We start from the raw sequence: 25,595 nt of genomic DNA, 5'->3' as shown, positions 1-25,595 counted from the left end.
ATTTATCCGGAAGCTCACTTATCCGGACAGTTTTTTGTCAAAAGAAAACTCAAAAAAATCAATTTTAAACACTAACATTTTTGTATTATACAAATATTTAAGCTTTCACGCTGTAAGAAAATTTTAAGCGATTTTATATATTCTACAATTTGTTCATTATTATGACTACTAAAGATTACATTCTATCTTTGTTCAAAACTAGTTTAGTTATCACTTAAATTTTGCATGTAAAGTAAGTCAGTTTAGAATTTTTTAAAGCAATGTTATATAAACATAACTTTTAGTTTTTTATTTAAACTTTCAAAGTTTTTTTTTATAGGTAATTAATTTCTGATTTTTTAGAAAATGAGAATATATCAGTTATTCAATGTTTGATTTTTAATTCAAACAACATTACAAAATTTGTTAATTCAAATACTTTTTGTTTCAGATGAAATGCATGACTATATCTAACTTTCAAAAGTTTTATAACTTTGACACACTTAACATACCAGGTTTTGGAAATGGACAAGAGTTCTAAAAAAAAAGAAAACGAGTTGCACTAACCATTAAAAACAAACTAGAAGTTAGTAAAATGGTAAAAACAATGTGCCAAAGTCTTTTATAATCAAGCACTTCAGTACAGGCAGGTCGACTTTATACTACATTTTAAAAAATGAAGAAAAATTTAAAGCAGAATGGGAGGAGCTGGGATTAATTGAAGCCACAAAAACAAACAAAAAAGTAGAGTGAGGCTGGTTTGAAAAATTCGACAGCGCCCTTTATATCTGGTTTTGTCAGGAACGTGAGAAGGGTAGTCCAATAACTGGTCAAATACTCTTAGAAAATGCCTCTGAATTACACCGTTTAATTTACGGTAAACATTAAAGGTCAGTTTTAGCAAGTATTGTTCAAATTTGTATAAATATATGAAAAAAAAATTTTTTTACTTATCCTTAATTTCGGTTATCCGGACATGTTTACAGAAAATCTTACCCAACGTGTCCGAATAAGTGAATAAGCACTGTACACACAACTATTTTTTTGAACCTTAAACTGTATTATTTATATAAATTTAAGTTTTAGTAACTATATAACGGGTTTACTTCAAAGCTTACTTTTAGTTTTTTGAGTATCAAAATGATATTGTTTTGTCAAAAGGAATACATAATAAGACCAAAACTCTATAAGAAAAACTGGTGACTTTGTAATATTTAAAATGTTCAGATATTGGTTTGTTAAAAGTTTATTCTATATACTAGCTTCTTTAATCATAAAACAACTTAAATTTATTAATTTTGCTTGATTATCAGAATTTCAAAGTAAGTTTTCAATTGTAAACGCATAAACTAAAATACAAAATAAATTTAGCTGTTTTCAAAGTTTTTGTTATTATCAACAAATGTGTGCTAAAGCTACCATTTGAACCTATAAGGAAATTTGAACTTATAAGAAAATTGTCCTGGACATGACTTTAAGCTGTATCCTGGTGTATGACTCGATAACCGAAAGGTTTTTTCGCACAACAGGTCCTTGGACCAAATATTTGAGCGCTTTTTTTTTGTTCAATAAACAATATATATATATTATAACTGAATTTCCCAAAGTGGGCAGTTGTATCTCGTTAAGGGCGATTTTAGCTACCAGGGGGCGTTAGTTAGTAAGGCTAATTTGTAATTAACTAGTTCAGGGCGGTATGTAATAAACAAAAGAGTTTATATTTTAAATTTCTGCTATAGAGGCATTTATGAAAATTAGTTTTGAAAACTCTGGTTTAAAAACTAATGTTAAAAGTTTTATATTTACTAAATAAAAAGTAATCTTAAGTATAAGCTTTTCTGAGGACATATTTTTAAATTTCTATTTTTTTAAGATGTAAAAAACAATACTGATTTCAATGAAATAGACCTATTAGAAGTCAAAACATCACTTTTCTTTAAAGAAACTTTTAATTTTTTGCTTAGATCTAGTTGAAAAGGAACCGCTCGTTCAAAGCCAACGTAAAACTCTTATCCAACTATTTCTAAAACGATTGAAATCCACCGAATAATTTCTTGACAATATCTCCCCATTTGAACACCAATTTCCATCCAAATTGTTTTAACCACCTTTACTCTTTTCTATATTATCTTAGATTCACTACAATTAATTCACCACAAAATAAGTTAGTTTTAATCGATTAATACCAATTCAAGCCATTTCCAAGTTTATATTTATCAGCATACAAATTTACTTGTAAAATTAAACTTTTCGTTTACCTAATAAAAGAGAGTATGTATAAATTCCCTGTTTTCAAAATATTTAAAAACCTAGTTGCTCCCACTCATTACAGACCCTTGAACATCTGGAGGTTTTTTTTTTTTTTTGCTAATTATACGCACTATAATTATATCCCTTTACTATTCCCGCCCTTAAATTTGCTTTTTATCGCCCCCTAACCTGTTAAGATGGCCCACTTTTGGAAACACTGATCTACTCTTAAACTATAAGTTTAAATACTCTCAACAGCATTGTTAGTGCGTTGTGATCAAACTGCATACAGGGTTGCCAAAGGTTTTTGAGAAATTTCTTCCAGGTTTTCGAGGTACATGTTTTCAAGTGTAATTTTAGTTTAAATTAAGTTATAGTTCAAAAGTTGTCTAAAATAGTATAAAAATATGAAAAGATTTTGTAAGGCTACTTTATTTTAATATAAAAAAAATTTTAAAGATGACAAAAACAATATCTATAAGGTATATTTTTTGTGTCAAATCGAAGTCTGTAACTAATTTATATGTAAAAATTTTATAAAATTACAGGGTTTTTAGTGATTTTTGTTAAAAATTCCAAGTATTTTACTAACTCCTGTATGGTTAAGCTTCTGCCAAATTTCTCTTTTTTTTCCAACCCTTATATACATAATTAATATATAGTAAAGACATAAAGTAGCTTTATAAAATTTATATTTTCATTCAATGTAATAAAATCTAAAAATGTTAATATACGTTTTTAGATCTTCAAAAATCATCAAGCTGCTATAAATCAAATTACTAGCTAGTATTGAATGTCACTATTATTCCGGTACTGTTTATTTAAAACTACCGAAAACTAGTTTTTAATTTTGAATACGTCACTTATCTATAATGATTGTGTTAGTTATAGCGTACATCCGTGGTTGCCAAAATATACTCAAACTTAGCGCTAACCATCTTGCTAATAAAGGTTCTACACATTTTAATACTGAAATAAAAGTTTAAGAGTGAGTAAAAAGTAATATTGTACATACTACAACTTGAAGACTATACCAAACAAACTTTGAGTGTTTCAAAGGTTTTATAAAAAATATGAATTTTTAAAGATTTGTGAACATTTATTTGTATATTTTACTTAAGACAACGATTTTCACAGCACAGGTGTCGGCAAACTGCGACGAGATAAAAATCGACTAGTGTAAAAAATAAAGTTCACGGTACTCTATAATAAAAGTTTACAAATACTATTTCTTTAGTGCAGAAGTAAATTTTACATTAGTTTTTTTTATGTTTATTATTTCGAAGTAAAAACTTTATGTTTTTGTTCTTATTCACAATATTTCAGCTTGAGGATTTAGTCATAAAAAAAGCCAAAGCGAATTAATTCACTAACGGTTTATTTGTGAAAAATACAACTAAAATAACACATAACGAAATTGTCTACAAAAGTATCTAAAAATGGAAATAAAACCTAAGTATAATTTTCTAAAAAGTAAATTTCTAACAATAATAAGTAAACAAGTTTAATTATGATAGTTAGGAGGTAGTTTTTTTATAACTGAAGAGAACTCTTAAAAAAAGCTGTTAATTCATTTACAAAAACTATAATCTATTTTAACTGTTTAAATAATTTCATAAACAATCCAAACACAAAATGAGAATGTTTATATTTCTTACAAACTGAACTTTTTGGCACACTGAATTATACCAAGCATAAACTTTGTTTTTATTCAACATAAAGCTATAAATAAGTTTCATTCGAGTTGTAGGACAATTTTTATTCACCCAAATAAGACTTATTTCAAGATAACTTTTGTGCAAACAAATGGCAGTATAAAATAAAATAACATTTTAACAAAAAATAACGCCAATTGGCAATAAAAGCTTAAGAGAGAAGGTTTTACAATAATTTTACTAACGATTTATTTACTAATAATTGGAAAAACTTCAAATTTAATCAGACAAAAGGAAAAATACAATGCAATTTGGTGATGGCATTAGATTGACAATTTAAACTACATAACAATTTTTTTTTTAAACTCATATGATTTCATTGGAAAATAATTTTTTACTCTCAAAGAATGAAAATTGTATAGTTTCTATAGAACTTGTTTTAGTTTAAATTCTAAAATTCATAGGAAGATCTACATCATCAGGATCAAAATCATCTTCAGAGTCGCTATCTAAAAGGTCAGAACCAGTGACGTCACTAACTTGTTTCTCATTTTTGTTGTTTTGCGCGCGAATTTCGGCTTTAGTCAGTTTTGGCGCCAATTTGCGCAGCTTGATTCGAATGTTCTCCACCGAGCTTGGAGGAATTTCCAAACCTGTAGTAAATAAATTTTAGTTTTCTAAGTGAGTTTGATAGTTGTTAATAAAAAATATTCATACGTTTGCTTTTCAAACTTGCATACTGCATCTGGAAGTATTGAAAAAAAAAATTTTGTAAGTGTTTATCATTTAGAATTAGATAAAAACAATTTGATAAAAAGTTCCTTGTCCGAGTCAGTTATGATTGAAAGTTTGTGGGTAACTACAAAATTACTACGTACATTAAACTAATATATGTTTACTTAAATATTCTTAGCTTAATAATAATTAGTCAAAAAGTTAAAAATTTTATAAAAATCAATATTATAATTTTTGAGTGATCGATCAAATCGACTTGAAACATTTTTGCAACGCAATAGTTGTTTTTACAAAGTTTTAAATATCTTAAAAAAGTATACACATCGCAACAATCCTTCCACCCACGAAACTCTACAAACTTCAAATTCAACTTGCCAACTCACCGACAATTTTACAATCTTTTCCGAACTGGTCCCTGTAGTCGAACTTGACGGTGGTGAACTTTTCGCTCAGCACGTCCCACGCGCCGATCAGGCATCCGGACAGAACGTAGTAGTTCAACCTTCGCTTTCCCATCCGGCACGTCTTGCTCGAACAAATGTTGTACCTTGAACGATAAATCAAACCCGTTTTCAAATGTATAAACAATAAAAATATCAAATGGTTTAACAAAATGAACGCGTATAAATGGGTGCAGAATACTTGTTTTGTCTCCTCGTGAATTTTAGGTGTTGTGTTTTCTGCAGCAGTAAAAACTTAACTTTTGGATAAATTAGCACATATAAAAATTAAATAGAAAATAATGAAAAAAATATTTATTTTAAAGTAAAATAAATATTTTACTTATTCTACTATGGATATTGTTTGACTGTTTGTCATGGTAGTTGCTATACAACAACTTATTAAGAAATAACAGAAATGTTATTGTTTGTAATTATAACTATATATAATAAATACGTGCTTTAAAGTACTTTTGTACACTAACAAACTATTTGTGCACAACTAGCTTCAAAAACCACCGTAATAAAAATAATTTCAAATAATAAATAATAGTTATTCAGCTAACATGTATTTGTGATAGCAGGTGGTGCAGCTTTCCGCGTGGTGCTTTTCCCAGTACTTCCTCGCCGCACTTTCATCGATCCTCTCGTACTTCACTCGCAAGTCTTCCAACGACAAGTTGCGGTGCTGCTGCACGTTGGGACGGTGGACGGTGAAACTCCGTCCTCTCGCCAGTCCGCCGGTTTCCGGTTCGATTTCCAACGCCAGAATAACCGCTTTGTTGACCATCTGCAGCGGCACATTTTCCCCTTTTACGTGTTTCTGGTAAATTTTATTTTTTTGAAAAAATAAATTAGGCTTTTCAATAATATTAGTGGTTATAACTGCTTTTTTATAGGTAAAACCTTGAAAACTTTTAAAAAGATTACCAATTTGAGTAGAGATATAATTAGTAACCTAAACTTTAAATAATACATTTTTCAAATTGATACTGTCAAGGGAAACACTAAGACTTTCTAGTTAGCAGTAAAATTTGTCTTTTATGACAATAAAAAATTAATTTTAAAATCAAAACCTACAAAATTTTAAATTAACTTCACTTCAAACCCCTAATAAAATAAAAATCAAAGACAGTTTATTAAGTAAAAATTTACTAAAAACTATTAAAACGCCTAAAAACATAGGCTACTAACTTTTTCGTTTTCTTTTCTCACGAAGAACCCACTGTAACTATCGTAGCTTTTAACCCCTTCGAGAGCGTCGCAAGCGTTTTCGAAGCACATGCCGTCGTCGACCATCACCTTGTGCAGCTTCACGCTCGACTCGTGCCGCAACTTGAACTCCTCGGGTTCGCCCACACTCTCTATCACCGAGTTCTTGCTGAAGCCTAAAGTTAAACGTTAAAGTCTTTAATTCTGTTGGTGGTAGCTAAATAAGTTCCGAGAATTTTTACGGATCAAATGAAAATGATAATATTCTTAAAAATCGAGTAACAACAAAAGAGAAAAGATGAGTAAGTATTTTTTTAAAAACTTAATTGTGATAAATGTTATTGAGCTGACTTGTTGCAAACAAATAAAGTAAATATAATTTGCCAACAAACTAACCAACAATACCCCTGTCGAACAAACCATTTCTCTTGGCTTCCTGAATGATCCTTGCCTTGGTGCTGGTGAAATATTCGAAGAGAAGCTGCTGCATTTCAACTTTCATGCCCAGCATCCTGTTGAAGAACTTCATCACGTTGTAGTCCTTGTCATAGTTGTACTTCTCAACATGCACGCCCTTCAGCGATTCCGGCTTGCTTATCATGCCCACTCCCAGGCACGCTTCACGAACCGCTGTTGAAAGTTTTCATAAGTTTTTACAAATTGTTTTCATAAAAGTGTATTTGTTACTAGTTAGATATAAAAAACTTAAAAACATGTAATGTACAAGTTTAAAGCACCTCTAACTATAAGTATTTCTCGTAATTTGTTGTTCAAAACTGAACTATAAAAAATAAAACAATAAATAAAACTAGTTTTCTGTGTTCAGAAAACACTATTTACCCGTGAGGACGCATAACTAAACAACTACATTAAAAAAACAAATACCGCTCAAAAACGACTGGGACCCGCGGCACTTGGGAAAGGGAACGAGGTTGGTGCGAGCTTTGGCGATGACCTTGACGACTTGCTCGAGCGCCTGCTTCGCGTACTTGTCATCAATGTTGTACCGGTTCACCAGGTCCGGCATGTCCGTCGCTCGCCTGTCACCGTGGGTCAGCGCACCCTGTGCAGGCAAAATCAGTATTAAATATTTTTTTATTTTCACTTTCCGGAGTCATAAGCTTTGCAACAGGCACAGTCAAATCGTGTTGTCTTTAAAGTTAAGCTTAATTTCAGGCCACTCACCAAACTGGCCAGTCGCTTGGCAACGGCGGTGGCGAACCTTCTTTCTCCCGCGAGTTCCGATATTGGGACGATGTACTCGGGGCAGTGCAGCTGATTGGAACGATGTGTTCGACCTGAAAAATTTATATTGGCAAATAAATACAACAGTGCATCACTTAACTTAAATGGCATCATCAAATAAAACTATTTTCAAGCTCAGAGATCTCTTTACAATTTATTAGTTTTAAGCATAGGTATTTAACATAAGTCTTGATCATCCCAATTCGATCATCAGACCACAAGCTGCCGGTAGACTGAGAGCGGTTTCGTCCTGATTAGAACTCATCAGTCAGTCACAACCGAAAGACTTGCAGTCTGTGATCTACAAACGGCAAACATGAAGCAACCATTTGCTGGCATCGATCAGTGACGTCAGCATTGTTTTTTTGCCGTGCAACGTTCAATACATTGTCTACTAGGCAAGACATCTGGTACGCTCGAATTCAATACAATCAACATAACATCGGCGAAAGTCAGCAGAGCATAAGCCTGGACTTTCGTATGCCGTGAGAGCTTGTGGTCTGATGATCGATTGGTATGATCAACCCTTATGCTAAACTTGAGCTTGTCTCACGGCATACGAAAGTCCAGGCTTCTGCTCTGCTGACTTTCGCCGATGTTTTGTTCATAAGTAGTTAAATTATCTATTTATATTCCTAAAATTTACTTTTAATTCCGTTCTAAAATTATCTATACTTTATAACATCACAAACTTCGACAAATAATACTTTAAATCAACCCTTATTTTCAATGATACTCGAAAAACCTAATTAAAATTAACACAATTCTCCAAAAATAACCGAATTGTTGAACAGCGTTGTCAGCACTCCAAGGCAACTCCAGAGTGATGTGAATCCGTTTTCGTTTGTTTACCACTCTTTTGTCAGAATGCAGGGAAATTCCCAAGCTTGCAGCTTGACTTATGATTGCGATTCGTTTCTCGTCGTTCATAAACCTCTGTGAAAAATAGAATATTTGATTCACATTTGTTGGATACCTACATGTATGATGAAGAAATGTCGTTGTTGATATGAAGTACAGCAGCGTTCATCAAAGTGTAAGTAAATAAATGTGTTAAAATCAAAATTACAAAATTAAATTTAGCCATTTTAAGTTATCACTATACTTTTATTCATTAGGATTGCCACTGGAATTTGGCTTTTTTTTTGCTTTCAGGTTTTAAAAATTTTCTCCAGGTTTTCGAAAGTACACGTTTTTGGGTAATTTAAAGGTAAAAAACTATGTTAAATAGTATAACAACATTGAAAAGATACTGTAAAGCAAGCTACTCTAAATTTGTATTTTAATTTAAAAATAATTTAATTATGACTTAAAATTTAATCGATATGATAGATTTTTTGTGTCAAATCGAAATTTTACTATTTAACATATAAAAATTGTTTAAAACTCCAGGTTTTTCCAAGTTTTAGTGATTTTCGTTCGAAATTCCAGGTTTTTAGCCTAAATATTGTCAAATTCTAGGTTTTTCTGTTTTGTGGCAACCCTGCTCTATACTTCTATTAGTTGTATAAACAATTTTTATTTACTAAAAATAAAGATATTCAAAATAATTGATAAACTGCACCAAATAAATAGTTATTACTTACTTCTCAGATAATATATGAATTTTTAACTAGAAAATAAGCATACAAAACATAATTCACACAACTAACTTCTTTTTCTTTCATGTTAACAGCAGCCAAAGGCACGTTAGCCTCGTGTCTTGATTCATATTTAACCATTGAATTTGACACCGAAACCTGCCTACCTTTCCGGCCCGTCATCTAAATTTTACAATTGAAATTATTGCATTTGCGAGTGAAGCATACTTGCATATCGAAATTTATACTGTGAGTCAATTAAATACTAAAAAACACATCAGGAGATATATATCAAACAAAATATTTTTCAGGTTTTATTTTCAATAAGATTATATTTTTCTCACGTTTGAACAAACACAATATCATTTTTAAATTCTTCAAGATATACTAAGCACGAAAAAGTTTCGCAGCTATGGGAAAGTATCGACAAAATAAGATTGACTTCATAGTGGTATACAAAATTATTTATAGAACAAAAGCTAGTAAGATTATTTGGGTCAACAATATAGAAGTATAAGATACAGAAAAACTTTTAAGTTTTTGTGTTAAATTAAAAATATAAAACGTCAAATCAATTTTCAAAACAAAAGTTAAAAAGCATCAAGTTTAAAAAATGCTTGAATTTTCCAATAAACAAAAACTTACTATAGAATGGTCAAGCTATAAACACATAATTCAAAAGTAACTTTTAAATATTTAAATGTAGTCTTAAATAAAAAAAATTATCAATTTGAGTTGATTGTTTACTTTTCAAAACAAAATTATTATTTTTTACATACAACCTATTTCTTTGCTCAAAAATAAAGATTGAAAAAATTAATAAAGAAAAGTTGGGATATCTTTTAAAATTTGTTTGTTTAAATAGTATACAATTCAAATAGTTACAATAATACTTAATATCAAAACAAAACTATTTTATTATTGAATGTGAACGTGTGTTTACTGAAGGTTATAATTGAAGTTTAGCAAAAAAATCAAAAAAGTAGGTTACTATTGTTATATTTTTATTTACGTTTATATCTGGAGCTTTTTAAATGAAATTCAAATTGATCACTCTTCATTTTAACATGCACTTAATGTCTTTTATTATTGCTGTTTAAGAAACTTTACAGAATAACTCTATTTTTTATGGAAGTTAAAAAGAACTAGCTTAACTTTAAAAGTCTTGTCTTATAATATTTATTAACATGTAGGAAATAAATATCATAAACAATACTAGATTATCAAACATTTGAAACAGCTTAAAAACCTCAGCAACTTTTGTAACGCCGCCTAGTCTATCAATGAGGTCATCAAGGACATTAATTGGCAGCATTTTTCCAAAGCTTTCGATTTTCTTCAGCAATTCAGCCTTTATCATGTTCACTTGCTGGAAACAATTCACCCCCGGATCTACAACTATGCCTCCTTTCTCTAAAAAATGTTTTATTGTATTTTAACGACTTTTAAGGGCATAGGGGGGTAAACACCCTTTTTTGGTTTTTTATCTTATTTTATATTGTTTTTACTAAGCTACAAGATGCTTTTTACAGGTTCTAAAAATTCAAAATAATTTTTGAGATATAGCCGGTCAAAGTCGGAGGCAACAATAGATTCCTTATGGGAGGCTTATTGTATTTTATCGACTTTTAATTGTTTCTGTTGCTTTTGTCGTGGCATACAGAATGTAAACAGATACAAAGTAACATGAGTATAAATGAATAATTTTTGTTGTTTTTTTGCCTGAAAAAGCATGAAGTTTTAAAAATTATTAAAAAAGCTTACTAGTTTTAAACTTGTAGTTTTCAATTAACTCTTTTTTCTTATGCATTCTAGCAGCCACTCCGGTTAGGTTTTTTCCTTGCTCTTTTTTGATAATTTCCTTCCTTCTTCTTTCTTCTCGTTCCCTTCTTCTTTTTTCTTTCTTGTCTTTGTTATGGTCAGTGACATTTCCTGTTGCAATTTATTGTTTATTGAATGTTGAGGATTTTATGAAAATATTTGTCATGCTTCAGTTTTATCTATATACATATCATAAGTACTCTTTTTCTGCTTTTTTTCTAATGTGTGTTAATATTTTATAGACTCCGTAGATCTGTTCTTAAATTTATTTGAGAGCAGTGAAACGCCGTTAGTTGAAATAAAGTTTTAGCACAAGAACATCTGTGATATTTATTCCGATAAGCTTAGCTTATCAGGATCTCCAGGATTTAACGCCTTTTAACGTTACATCTCATATCATAAGTATAATTTTTTTTTTTTTTATAAAGTTTGTATTCATTATAGTTTATTGGGTAGTGCAGGGTTTCCCAAAGTGGGCCTACGGACATAAGGCCCACTTTTAACTAATTTAATAGGAAAATTACAATAGATATTCTGTGTTCCCTACGCCTCCCCCCTAACAGACTATTAATTTACTTGTATTAATTTTGTACAAATGTGATTGTAAGTACTAATTTATCGCCTTTTATATCAAGCAAATAAGTTTAAACTTAATAAAAAGTTTTTTATAATCTTAATTTTGTTTAATGTTTGTTTATGTTTATTTTGTTGAATATAAATGTATTTTATTTTAATTTTGTTTTTCTCATTGTGTGTCCTGTTTAAGCGGCTCAGGTTTTGATGCCTGAGTCCACGTTGCACAATAAACAACATATTAATTTCATTTAAATATGGAAGAGTAAAAAAAAAAGGTCTTAAGCGTATTTAAGATTTTTTTTGAGAAATCTTATTAATGAGGGCCACAGCTTTAATAATGTTTTCGAAGGGGTCTTATCAAAAAAAAGTTGGGAAACCCTGGTGTAGTGCAATATACATTGTTTAAAAAAGAAAAAAGCAAACACTAAACTAAAATAATAAGATTGAATTTGAATATTTTAAAAACACTAAAAAAATAATATAACGTTTCAAATAGAATAGGAGTCGGCAAACTGGCGCTTTCGCATTTATTCAAAACTTTATTTGATTTAATACATTACAACTTGGTGTTTAATTTAAAAAAATTTCCAAAGTGACTTATAAATAAACCAAGTTCTCAAAAAACCAAGCCTAAAACAGGTTGCTGTGAGCAATTTTAGAACGTTAATTTTGGAAGCTGTCGACACTAAACTAAACATTTGATCATTATTTATGTATATTTTTTTTTACAATATCAATGATAAAGTTTGAACAAAACTAAATAAGCAACTATTCGAAAAAAAAGTTGACAAATAGGTATTTAATAGTAAACTAAATAAAAAAAACTAACTCATCATTCTCATAAAATCATTTTCATCTTCATCTTCTTCTTCAGACTCAGAAGAATCATCCGAAGAAAAATCTTCTTCAGCAAATTCTTCGCTATCTGAAGACACCTAAAAGAAAAATATATAAACTTCACAAAAGCTTTTAATTATTGGATTATCTTAGTTGGTTAATTATGTTTTGTTTGCAATAAATTTTGATATAACATATATTTTAATCTAGTATTAAGTTGTTTTTATTGAACAAGTTGTTTAAAATTAGTGATGTACCGGACCCACAATTTCGGGTCCGGCCGGACCCGGATCCGGACTTTTTTTTCAAACTAGAATCCGGCCGGAACCGGATCCGGACTTTTTTTTCAAATTAGAATCCGGCCGGAACCGGATCCGGACTTTTTTTTCAAATTAGAGTCCGGCCGGAACCGGATCCGGACTTTTTTTTCAAATTAAAATCCGGCCGGATCCGGATATCAGACAAAAATGGCAATATCCGGCCGGACCCGGATAGTGAGTCCGGTACATCACTAGAATAAACTAGCCTGAGTCAGAATGAGGTTTTTAAAAACTGAAAAAAAAAGAACTTTAATCTAATAATAAGTAGAACAGCTAGCCACAAGTTTTACAAATTTAGGTGTTATTTACAATTAAAAATCTGAAATCATGTTCTTGAACAAAATACACTAGAAAATTACAAAATATTGAAAACTGGGTCAGCTCAAACTCATTCAAAATCTTAAAGAAAACTAGCCTGAGTTTTTATAAAAAACTAAACTAGCCTGAGGCAGTTCAAGATTTTCTAAAATTCCCAAAAATTATCAAACTAGCAGGGTTGCCACTGTTTAAGTCAATAAAACTAGCTAGAGTGAGTATAAACAAGCCTGAGTCAGAATGAGGTTTTTAAAAATGAAAAATTACTTTAATCTAATAATCAGTAGAACAGCTAGCAAAGGTTTACAATTTGGTAGTAAAGTTGTGGACTGATTGTGGTACACTTAACTTATTAGTACTACCCATCATAATTAAATCCTACCTTATTTAATTAATATCTAACAAATACTAAATTCTAACTGAGACTACTTTATATAATCAGAGACGACAGTTTTGAGTGATGAATCTTTTATATAAAACACAAGAAATACTAGCATATACAAAATTATTAATTACTTTGGTAACACTTTAAAAACTGGAAGCTATTTATGTCTATATCAAAAGACTTAAAACAATAAACTAAAAATTAAATAAAACTTTTAGTAAACAAGAAACTGTAAAAGTTTTCATAAACTGTTAAACTATAAACCTGGCTTATATATTTAAATAATTAAACACCTGTTGAAATATTCACTTTTAGGACAAAACACTACTTACAATAAGCATTCACAAAAACGTTCAAGATATTTTGTTGCTTCAAGCTACACACCAAACTAACTAACTGCTTACATATAAACTGCCTGTCATGTTCTGATGTTTTGTTGCATCAGTATTTAGTAAGAAACATTTCGTCATATGATTCTCATTGGCTCGTACATTCAACCGTATTAACTCTAAATATTCTCTGAGCTCATCTTTATACAATAAATAATGCAAGTATTCATTCCAAAGTTTTTAATTTTACAACATATTTAAAGAGTTGCATTTCATGAAATGTTTATTTATAGTTTAAATGTAAACAAATGTAAATTAGTCACGTGCACAAAATGAGCCAATCACGGTAGGTGTTTAATTTTAACTGACGAAAATGACTCTTATTAATTTTCACAGGGTTTGTTTTTAAAAAATACTTTTCAGTATGCTCTTTTTTACTAACAAGATCCGGGTCCGGCCGGATCTCTGTTAGGATCCGGCCGGACCCGGATTCGGACTTTTTTTTCGAATTAGAATCCGGCCGGATCCGGATATCAGACAAAAATGGCAATATCCGGCCGGACCCGGACCCGGATAGTGAGTCCGGTACATCACTATTTAAAATTGATTTGTTTATCAAAAGTAATAATACATAAGTATTAATAAATATTTGTATAAGATTTTTTTATACACTTAAGTTTTATAATAAATGTAAATTACAACTAATAAAACTTTATACTAATTGAAAATTGAACCAACTATGCTAATAAATAATTTAGTTGTTCTTCTGCTCTTAGCAAAAGAGGTTATACAAGTTTATACAACTTTGCTAAGAGAAGAAGTAGTAAAAATACTTGTTAAACCAAACTTTTTTATTGGAAAATTACCCCAGGCTTATAAACAATATTTGTAATCTACTAAAAAACTCTTAATTATGATGAATAGTTGGTTAGAGTTAAAATTTTACAGTATTAAATTCAGCTTAAAAACTCATTTATATACTCATTAAACTAAACAAGCTCAAAAAATAACCTGGTCAATTTCATTTGCAGGGGCGCTGACAATGCTTTCATTTTCATCTGAATTGTAATTTTTGTATAAATTTTTCAAATAAGGAAGGTTGCTAAGTTTTTCCCTGTCGACTCCAGCTGGAAAGTGAACGGTCACCAAGTCTACCAAAACTTTTCTGTTGGAAATATGTTAAGTATTATTATCTGGAAAGTTTAAAAACTTGTATCACTACCTATTATAAAATAAGCTGTTTACATAAACTTCTACAATATGGAATCAAATTTTACTAATAAAAAAAATAATTGAAGACATTATAAACTTATATATGTTCATGTTTATAAACACACTTGATGATGGATATAAATTCAGTATATTCTCCTTTATGGTTATTTTTGGCCAGATCCGATTGCATTTTACTTTCTCCCGTAGACTGAAGACCAATGACAACGCATTGATTATCTCGCAACGCTTTCTCACACAATCTAACTGTTTCTTCCAGCTGGTATAAAAACACATTATTTTAAATGCTTAATTTTTACATAAAAAGGTTTTTTAAATTCTATTTCATTTAACACCTAATAAACTACTTTACTTTTTATGATAAATGTATTATAGTAGGGGTGGAAAACTTTTATAATCAGCGGGCCAGATAACTAATAAAAGTCAACGCAGGTGGCGTAATATATGCAAACAAGAAAAAAACATTAATTTTCAAAAGATAATTTTGTTCATTTCCAACGCATCTTTGTAAAAAAGTTCAACTTATTTGTTTTCTACAAGCTTTTATAAGCTAATTGCGGGTTAACCAAAACTTGCTGCATGGTAGCCTTAAGTCGCCCACTCCTATCATTTAGTACTGTAATAACAATTACAGGGGCACACCAAAGTATTACATTGTTAAAAAACACATATAAAATTTGTTTGATCTTAATTTTTACACTTTAAACTCTTTTTCATAGGTGAAAAATTTATTTAAACCATTAAATTACAACAATAGTAGTTTTTGTCAAACTACTAGATAACTTGTATATGTAACATCTAGTGTCCAAAAAACTATTTGTATTAAATTTAACTATTCACAATTTTCAAATTTTTAAGAATTTATTTTAAGGTGTAATGTTTGTTGATTTTTTAAGATAATGCTCACTTATTTACCAAAATATTTTAAAGTTTACATAAATATCGGTCTTATAGATAGTTTTTTACAAAACGTTAAACAGAAAAATATTTAAAACCAAAGTACATTATATAAATTATAAAACTACAAAGTTTTATTCTCGTAAGTCTAATTTGATTAATTTTTTAGATAAAACTAACAAATTTATAGAAAATAAACACACAAATTCAAACAATCATTTAAACCAAAAATTTGTTTAAAAAAATTATATTAATAAGGACATCATTGTAATAGACAGCTTTTCTAATACAGAAAAGAATTTTTTTTAATTTGAAGAGTCTTGGAGAAAAAAACGATGTAAAACACGAAAAACATCAATTAAACATCAATTTTTTTTACCTTTGAAGACATGATCAGGTACTTGAAGTAGCGTTGGTGCGCCGCCCAATACATGGAAATCGTGTTCTTTCTCAATTCTATTTGGTCTTTCTGCAAACTTATCGCTTTTTCGAAGCACTCGTACACATAAACCCACTGAATATTGGAATATTAAAAGTTATTTTGACATCAATTTTATCTGAGCTTTCGGTATTCTAAAGTTAGACACATCAACAATATTTAAAAACTAATATGAATGTACTCCTTAACATTTTTATAACAATTAACTTAACAATATAACTTTTTACTGACAAAACTATTATCATATCAAAACTAAATGACCATACTAAAAAAAAACTTTAAACAGCATCAACATCAAATGTAAACTTTAACATTTTCTTATAGGTAAATCATAAATGTTTCAAATTAAATTTCAGTATTTTCTTTTATATTAAATTTCACTACAAAATTTTATTACAAGTACAAAAAACCAACCATGTTAACGGATTCGTCGTACAACTTTTTGAATTTGTCGCTCAGCTTCACGTTCACCACCCTGAAAGTGACCCCTTTGAAACTTAGTTGCCTGGCAATGTAGCTGCCCCGCAACTTCATGTCCATGGCAATCAGTTCCATGGCTGACACACCACGCTTGTCTATTGCCTGCACCATTTAAAACAACTAATTAGAATCACAAAACTTGAACACAAAGGCAATAATCGGACAACAAAAACTACAAGTAAAGATTTATTAATTGTTTTCTGATGCGACCCTTTCTGTAATGATTTAAGACTCACGCAACACGACTCAAGTTAAAACAAAAAAATTACCTTAATAAAATCGTTGAAGTTTTTGAAAGGTGTTTTTTCTCCCCACAATCCGATTCGAGTCATGTAGGCCATATTCCGAGGTTCGGTGGCTCCCGTAGCGCTCGCGTATACAATTCTGATATAACAATTATTAGTTACAAGCATACAGAAGAAAGTTCTGTGATACTGACTCAAAATAATTAATATGTTCACGTAATAAAAACATTGTAGTACGTTTGTTTTATAACAAATTATTATAAAAGGTGATTATAATATTAATAAAAAAATTGCAACTTACAAATTATCAACTGCACTGAATATAAATTACTTTTAAGTTTTTAAAAGGTAAAGCTAAATTATATAATTTTAAGATGCATTCAACTCAAAAATTATACAGCAATATTTTTAAATGTTTTTTTTTTTTTTAATCATCGACTGGACATATCAAGTAAAAAATTAAAGAATCAAAAAATTAAGGATATGTAGTATATATAAGTATGCTGTATGCACTATATAATTGAACTTATTTTTATCTGTAAATTACTCAAAGCTACTTTTAAAACACTATGTTAAAAAACAAACTGCTAAACAAAAGCTTTACATAAAAGTTTGCAGTATTTTGTATTTTCAGGGTTGCCAATCGTTTTTTCAAAATTTTTTCCAGGTTTTTCAAACTTCTTCCAGGTTTTTAAAAGTACTCATTTTTGGGTCTATTTTTAGTTTAAAGTTAATTTCTATATAAGAAACTGTGTTAAATAGTATAAAAACATTGAAAAGATATTGTAAAGTTACTTTAAATGTGTTTTTTAGTATAAAATTTTTTGATGATGACAAAAAAATCTTATTTATATGACAGATTTTTTGTGTCAAATCGAAATTATACTACTGAAAATATAAGAATTATTAAAAATTCCAGGTTTTTCCAGGTTTCTTTCAAAATTTATCAAATTCCAGGTTTTTCCAGGTTATTTTTGCCTAAATTGTCCAATTCCAGGTTTTTCCAGGTTTCCAGGTAAAGTGGCAACCCTGATTTTGTAATTTACATTAATGTTAAAAAACAAATACCTGGCTTTAGGGAGAGCAGCTTGCAATGCAACAACTTTTTCAGCAACCTTCGTTGGGTTGACTATACCTGCTTTTGTGTGCATGTTTTTCGCCTTGTGAGACTCGTCAAACACAATCTGCAAAAATTTGATTATAAATTTACTCAAAATATGCCTTCGTTTGAAAGATTTTGCTATGTTTTTAATACTGTATATAAAAAACTGTATCAAGGTTGTCATTCTTGAAAGGATAAAAAATTAGTCCGAGTTAACTTGAGTTTATTCAACAGCTTTATAAAGCTTTGCGCCAAGTGCAATTAAGTGTTAAGTTAAACGTTTACTTTGGTATATTAAATTAACAATTCTTAAGAGCATGGCTAACAATACGTATTGCACAATTCATGTTTAAAAAATGCTATAAAACATAATTTTGTAAAGGGGTGAAGTCTTTAAAAAAATGAAGATTGAACTTAATAAGCATATGCAGAATTGGAAGTAGGCATATTTATATTTTTATCTAAATAAAATAATATTTAGTTTTTAAAACATTTAAACAAACAGCTATAACCGTTTACAAAAGAAAAATATAAGTACAAATATATCTAAACTTATATAATATCACTTGAATTAAAATACAACAAGTTAACTTTTTTTTCAACCATAACATTTTATTCAAAGATTGAAATCAACTCTATGAAATTAACAAAATTTAAATGGTAAAACACAAGTTAACTAAAAACTAACTAATATTTAAAACTAAATAAATCAATCTAATCTAAGTTTTACAAAAAAAAAATAGAGAACCTCTTAAGTCTAAACTAACCTGAGTTCTCAGAAAAATCCCCAACTAGCCTGAGTCAGCCGGAGTTTTTATAAAGTTTTTAAAAAATTAAACTAGCCTGAGTTGGCCTTAGTGTGTCACAATCCTGTGTTATATCCAAGACTAATTCTCATCTTGTATAAGAACTTTATTTTTAAATAATAATGCAGCTTTTAATTAAATTAATCAGAAACTTAACATGTTTTAAATATTTTTAAGTCTGAACATTACCCTTAATTAAGTTTCATTCAAATAAATTATTAAACTTTAGGAATAATCGGTAATATTTGTGGGCTTTATTTTTGACAATGACTTACGCGAAACTGATCATATCTATAACAACTATTTGTCGCTTTTTTAAGTTATACAAAATTCACTAAAAAATAACTAGTTAAAACAAATGACTGTATAAATAAACAACTAACGCAGCCATCGAAATCGTTTCCAACCCAATCCAGGATCTGCTTGTAACGGCTGTTGAAATCGCAATTTTTATTTTTAGTTGTTTGTGTTAGAGCTGAGTAAGTTACAAATAAAACTCCCTTTCTGAAGCTGCCTTTTTTACCTTTAGCTCTTATTTTGTTGTAGTCCATCTAAAAATAAGATGTTTTTAAATGTTTTTTGCATTGTAACGTGCATTGTTAATTTTATCTATTTTGTTGTCAAAGGATATTTAGTTATATAAGTCTTTCAAGCAGTACTTCAAAAAAATTATGTGCTTTAAGATTTTGTGGATTGCTTTTCATACCATATATACTTTCTTTAATTCAAAACTATTATTTTATCTTCATTAAACTATATTATGTTTTGCTTTATTTCTATCAAATAGACTGAAAAAGAAAGTTTCAAAAAAAAATTGAATAGAAGAAAAAAGTGGATGCATACAAAGTAAAACTAATGTTTGTATTCTTTCTTACGAAACTACTTTGATATTTTTTTTTTACTTTAAGAACCTTTGGTCTGATATAATTTATATTGATAAAAGTTTTTTTTTTTTTTTTGTTTTATTATTATAAAAAACAACAAAACTTCAGAAATAAAAAACAACAAAATTTATAAGGTTTTTATACTAAGTAAAGTAATTAAAACATTTTTTGAACATTTATTAAAATAACTTTTAACAAAACTTCAGTTAACAATACAAGTACTCTATTAGTTAGTTAGTAAAGTTTTACAAATTAAACTAAACAAATAAAGTTTGCAGCATATTGAAAGTGAAGAAAAAAAAAATTAACAAGTGTATATTTTTCTTAAATTTAAATACTTAAGTAAAAAAACTAACATCACTCAAATTTTTCACTTTAATTTTAGCTCTAATGTCTTTTAAGTCTCTTCTTGCGTCATGTTCAAGATCCTTCGAAATGCTAAACCTTTTTTACAAAAACAGTTATATAATTGAAAGCGCCAAATACTCCTTGATTTCTAAATTAAACACTTTTAAATAAAAACCTTAATACAACATTTAAAACTATATATCTAATCTAATGCGTATTTTATGATACTAATGCCTACCATAAATTCTCTTTTATGTAATAACAAAATGTAAATTACAGTGAAAATAAAAAATTATGTTGAGAAACATTTGGCTAACTTGTCCAAAACAAATTTTTTTTAAAAGGCCTTGAAAAGAAACATTGTTTAAAAGTAATTTTTGAAAAATCTTAAGAGCGATTTCTTTCAATATTGAATAAAAATTTTATAAAAAACATTGCTAAAAAGTATGAAAACAAAAAGAGTATTATATTTTTCATCAATACAAAAAACAACACATACTAACCAAACACTCCTCATTCTACCCATGTTGAAATTTTCATAAATAATTCCCGCAATCGTCCGGCCTTTACCAACACCGGCACCGTCCCCTTTTATAAGATAATGTTTATAAAAGATTACATAAAACATTTTTGAATAAGTTAATTGTTTCAACAAACTTTTTTCACAGTTGCCATTCTTAAATTAATTTTAATGCAAGCTAATTAAACACGTTGCGCAACTTTTAAAAGCGTGGTAAAAACTATCCAGTAAATTTACTGATAGCAAAAACTGCACGGCGACCCTGCAACTTACAAACAACCAAATTCAAAACCAACCGATCAAGTAACCGGCTCTGCTGTTGTCGCCCAGGAAAGTCCTGTGCCTCTGACTGGCGTAACAAACGGCTTCCAGCTGAACCTCAGACAACCTTCCGCCATCGGCCAGCTCCTGGGGCATTTGAACATGGTCCCAGTCGACTTCGGGCGGTTTTATGCTGGAAAGCGAGCTCGTTTCCACAACCGTGTCAGGATGTTTACCTCCGTAACTCCCTGTATTATATAAACAAGTTTTGTTTTGACCAAAAAACCAAGTTTCTCAAGCGCTTAGAAAAGTTTTTTTTAGTTTTAAAAGTAAGTTCTTTCAGGCTTAATCAATAAGTACTTGATATTTCAACTAACCATTCTAAATTTAAATTGTTACTATTTAAAAATTATAAAGTTATTTGACAATAACTTGTTCAATAATATCTTTAATATTACCTACTTTTTGTCCATAGTGAAATTAGTATTTGTTTACATTGACAAACGTGCTACATTTTATAAATTTCAAATATAACGTCTAAACAACTAAATGTACTATAACTTACGTATTTAATGGCAAAGTTAAAAGTATTTGTTGACTTTGTTTGACAGACTAGGTCATTTTTGCACAGGTTTAATTTATTTCGATAATGATTAATTGTGATATATCAGTAAAATTGATTGGTTAAAACTACTCGATACATTTTTTAAAAATTTAGTCAGCTTTAAATTTAATATTAGTATTTTGAATCGTTAAACATCAAAAAGCTAAGAAAAGAAGAATAAAATATCAAACAGTATTTGTTTTAAATGTCCGTTTTAAAGCAAAACATAACTATTTTTTCTTCAAATAAATCATAATTAAACCCATAACTCTGTTGCATATACGACCTTTAGTAGTTATTTAGTAGATAATTATTGCGGAAGAACATGTGCTTTTAATCAACAGAACATTTAAATTTTTAGAACTAAAGACAATCAATTTATATGTTTTGTCACTAATAAAGCCCAAGTTGTCAACACTTGATTAAAACTGCCTTGTAAAGTAAAAACTACAACTGACAGTAAGCTGGTGTGTAATCATCAAAGCTGTTGTTTGGTTGCAAGTCTTCTTGATCGTCATCTTCATCATTTATTCCTGAAGCTTGAATTTTCTTCTCGTCTAAATCCTGCAAAAAAAAATTACTTTTTTTTTAATAAAATGAACTTTGCAACTTTTTGTTATTGTTTTAATTATAAAAACATTTCTTGGAGATAAAAATAAACATTTTTAAGAAAAAGCATTTTAAAAGAGTGTTTGATACAAGTTGTAATATTCCAAAATAATCCAAGAACAGTCTTATTCAATATGTAAAAAGAATGCATTTAAAATTAGTTTTGTGTAAACAGACAAACAGATTTTAACAAACTTACAGTAATAGATGAATATTGTGCGGTTTTTTGGTTTGTGGGTTTGTTGGGAAACTGCGGAGCTTTGAAATGTTTATTGTGATAATTAGTTGTACCAAATTTGCAAAGTTTAAAATTTATAATTATTAAGTTGCTTGAAAGTTTGTATAATATACAAGTAGAGTAAAGTTTTAAGCTTAAGAATGTAATCTTTAAAAAATTAATCTACAAATAGTTGTTTTTAGGCTAACATACTTTCCTGACTTTTTGAAACTAATTTTCAGAAATATTATAATCTTGTTTCATAAAAATTAATAATCAAAAACTAAAATACTCACATAGAGATTTCTTAGATGGTTTAATGTTGCGCAAAACATTCTTTACTTGCTGGTTGTTATTTTGAATAACAGGAGTAGTGATAGAAGTTACACTTGATCGCTTGGGTGTTTTTAGAACTGAATTGCACCCAAACTTGACCATCTGAGGTGTTGTATTACTTGTTTGTTGAAATCCAGGGCTGTTTGGAATCATATTTAAGTTTTTCTTGCATTTAATCTGCATTGTTCTTTTGACCATGGCAAAAGTACTAGGTGGTGACTGAGCAAAACTTGTTTGATTAATACTCAATCGTCCCAACTTAGTAGGAGTTGATGGACATGAATTAAATGATCTCAAACCTTGTGTATGATAATAAGAATTTGGCAACTGCAACTTTAAAGTACCTTGTGATTCAGTAATTTGAATCTTGCTATGAGTACGAATAGCAGGTGGGCTCACTATTTTAAGTGGTCTTTTGATTCCATCAGGTTTTTGGGAATCTAAAGTGTTTAACTTGCTACTGTTAATAGGTTTTATTAAATTGTTACCAACTGTTCTTACAACATTTTTATTATTTACAACAACTGCAGTATTACTAGTTGGCGGTTGTATGATTTTATTAGGTCTATCTTTTGGCTTGCATTTATCTATTTTGCAAGTTTGAGAAGTATTTAAAGATTGCTGAAAAACTTCTGGTTCAATTTTAGGTTTGTAAACTGCAGTATTACTAGCTGGCGGTTGTATGATTTTATTAGGTCTATCTTTTGGCTTGCATTTATCTATTTTGCAAGTTTGAGAAGTATTTGAAGATTGTTGAAAAACTTTTGGTTGTACTCTTTGGCTTGAAGGTTGTGTTGACTGTAGAAGTTTCGCAGTTGGTTGATCTTTATTTTGCTGACTATTTTTTGGCTCTACATGTTCATAACTTTTGCAAGGCTGTGGAGTTTTTAATGTTGGCTGCACAATTTTTTGATCTTTATCATGGCTCAAAGGTTGTGTTAATTTTGCATATTTTGCATTTGGTCCCACAACTTTTTGTGGTCTGTCTTTTGGCCTTGTTTTCCTAACTTTAGAAAGTTTTGAATTCGTCAAGGTTTGCTGTACAACTTCTTGTTTTGGTTCTTTTTGTTTTATTACATCAGTTTGGTTTGAGAGTGTTGATGGTACATAATTCACACTTGGTTGTACAGCTTTTATCAGCCTATCTTTTGGCTTTGTTTGTTGGAAAGATTTTGATGACTTAATAGTTTTTTTAGCAACTCTTGTTGGTATCTGAGCTACATTTTGTTGTTTATTTTTTTCTGATGTTATCTGTATACCTTCACAAGGTATACGAATTGGTTCTGCTTTCAAAGGTTGGTCCACTTCTTCAGTTTGTTTATTTTTCAACCCTATTTTACTAATGTTTGTAGGTATCATTTTAGGTTTGTAGTCATTAGTCTGTTTATTTTTCAACCCGATCTTACCAATTTTTGTAGGAACCATTTTAGGTTTCAAATCATTAGTTTTTTGATTTTTTACAGAAGGCTTTTTTTGTGCTTTTTTAGGTTTAACACTCAAAGTTTTAGAAGGTTTGTCTTTTGGAGTTGACACCTTTTTTTGGGGAGGCACAAATTTGCTTTTACTGCTTGTAAACAATTTGTCATTTTTGTTCATAGATATATTTTTTACTGTTAGTTGGGTGGAAATACTTTTTGAGTTAACATTAACATCATCATCTGAATCTATACAAATAACATCATTTTTATCCACTCTGTATTTTGGTTTAGCTGTTTTAGTTCTGGTATCAAAATTAATCATTTTTGAGCCATTTGAACATGTTTGAGTGCTTTGAAGTTTTTGTTGGCTTGCTTTTGTATTACTAACTTCTATCGATTTAGATAATGGTGCTTTGCTTGTCTGGTTGTCATGATGAACAGCATTAGTTTTTTCACCTAAAAAAATTTTTCAGTTAAAATTGTTACAACTTGAATACAAAAATTTGTATTTTGAGTTTCATATAAATTAACTAAACCTATAAAAATGTTATGGTACATTTTTATTACTCTATAAAAATTTTATGTTTAAAAAAGATAATTTTTAGAACTATATTGTAAAAGTTTTAAAAATTAAAAGCTGTTTGGAAAAAAAAAATATTGCTGATTAAGAATTTTACCTTTAATAACTTTTGTGGTTGTAGCTGTTGTTTCATTTTGTTGAACGAAAAAATTGTTGCTTATTTTGATTATCTGTTGCAAATTAAAATAAGGCACAATTAGTTGATATTTTTAAGCTTTTAATAATCTAAAAATCAAACGAAGTTAAACTCAAACAACTACAATTGTATCAAAATAAAAACTTCTCATAACAAACATTAACTAGTAGTTGTTGTATATAAGTTACATTGATCATAGAAATTTTACAAACATTCAAATAAATAAATCTAACATTGTTTAATCCTTCATTTATACAAGCTTTTTTAGGTGTTGGTTCATAAATTTCTTGTTTCATTTCTTGTGAGATACTTTCAAATAGAAAGCTATCTTTGTTGAAACCAGAAGTATCAGGAAGAACTTGAAATTTGCCGCTCAAATCATCAGACTGATCAGTTTGATTTCCTGAGTTAGTTTCAAAACAAGCAGGTGATGAACTTAAACTTTCCAAACTGTCTGAAGGTTCTGGTTGATTTCCAGACATACTAAGCATTTCTTCTAAGCACGAAAAACTGTCACTGTTGCCGTTTTGAAGAAAAGAAAAAAAGTCTGACTCTATTTGACTGTCTGGTTGAGACTGGTTGTTGATTTCCATCATTGCTTTACCTAGAATATCCTCATTTGAATTCATATTGGCCTTTTGGGTTTTATTATATAACAATCTGTAAATAAAATTATAACCTTTCTTTTTTTTATTCTTTAAAATAAAATCATTTAATAGTTTTTGAACAATTGTGTCTCAATCAAAGAGCTTAAAACAACGAAATCATTACATACTTTACGCAGGATTGCCATCGTATAAGGCA

General features: G+C 29.2%; 1 protein-coding gene across 1 annotated transcript; it reads right to left on the bottom strand.

The window, feature by feature from the left end:
- Positions 1-5,713: 5,713 nt before the first annotated feature.
- On the bottom strand, positions 5,714-25,420 carry LOC145845994 (protein strawberry notch homolog 1-like). The gene is made up of 25 exons (XM_082952960.1): positions 25,025-25,420; positions 24,753-24,825; positions 22,618-24,531; positions 22,304-22,362; positions 21,954-22,059; positions 20,927-21,139; positions 20,614-20,698; positions 20,119-20,206; positions 19,262-19,429; positions 18,039-18,154; positions 16,995-17,109; positions 16,660-16,827; positions 16,186-16,320; positions 15,017-15,168; positions 14,691-14,844; positions 12,323-12,428; positions 10,861-11,028; positions 10,346-10,509; positions 9,169-9,279; positions 8,296-8,452; positions 7,457-7,569; positions 7,157-7,334; positions 6,668-6,901; positions 6,254-6,447; positions 5,714-5,869 (listed from the first exon to the last, which is right to left on the bottom strand). The coding sequence occupies exons 1-25, from the start codon at positions 25,418-25,420 to the stop codon at positions 5,714-5,716; spliced, it is 5,523 nt and encodes a 1,840-aa protein (XP_082809086.1).
- Positions 25,421-25,595: the final 175 nt, after the last annotated feature.

This window comes from Thalia democratica, unplaced genomic scaffold, assembly GCF_965202585.1.
Source record: "Thalia democratica unplaced genomic scaffold, ktThaDemo2.hap1.1 HAP1_SCAFFOLD_239, whole genome shotgun sequence".
NCBI lineage: Eukaryota > Metazoa > Chordata > Thaliacea > Salpida > Salpidae > Thalia > Thalia democratica.
Note: the sequence above shows the minus strand (reverse complement) of the source record. Positions and strands in the feature narration are given on the sequence as shown.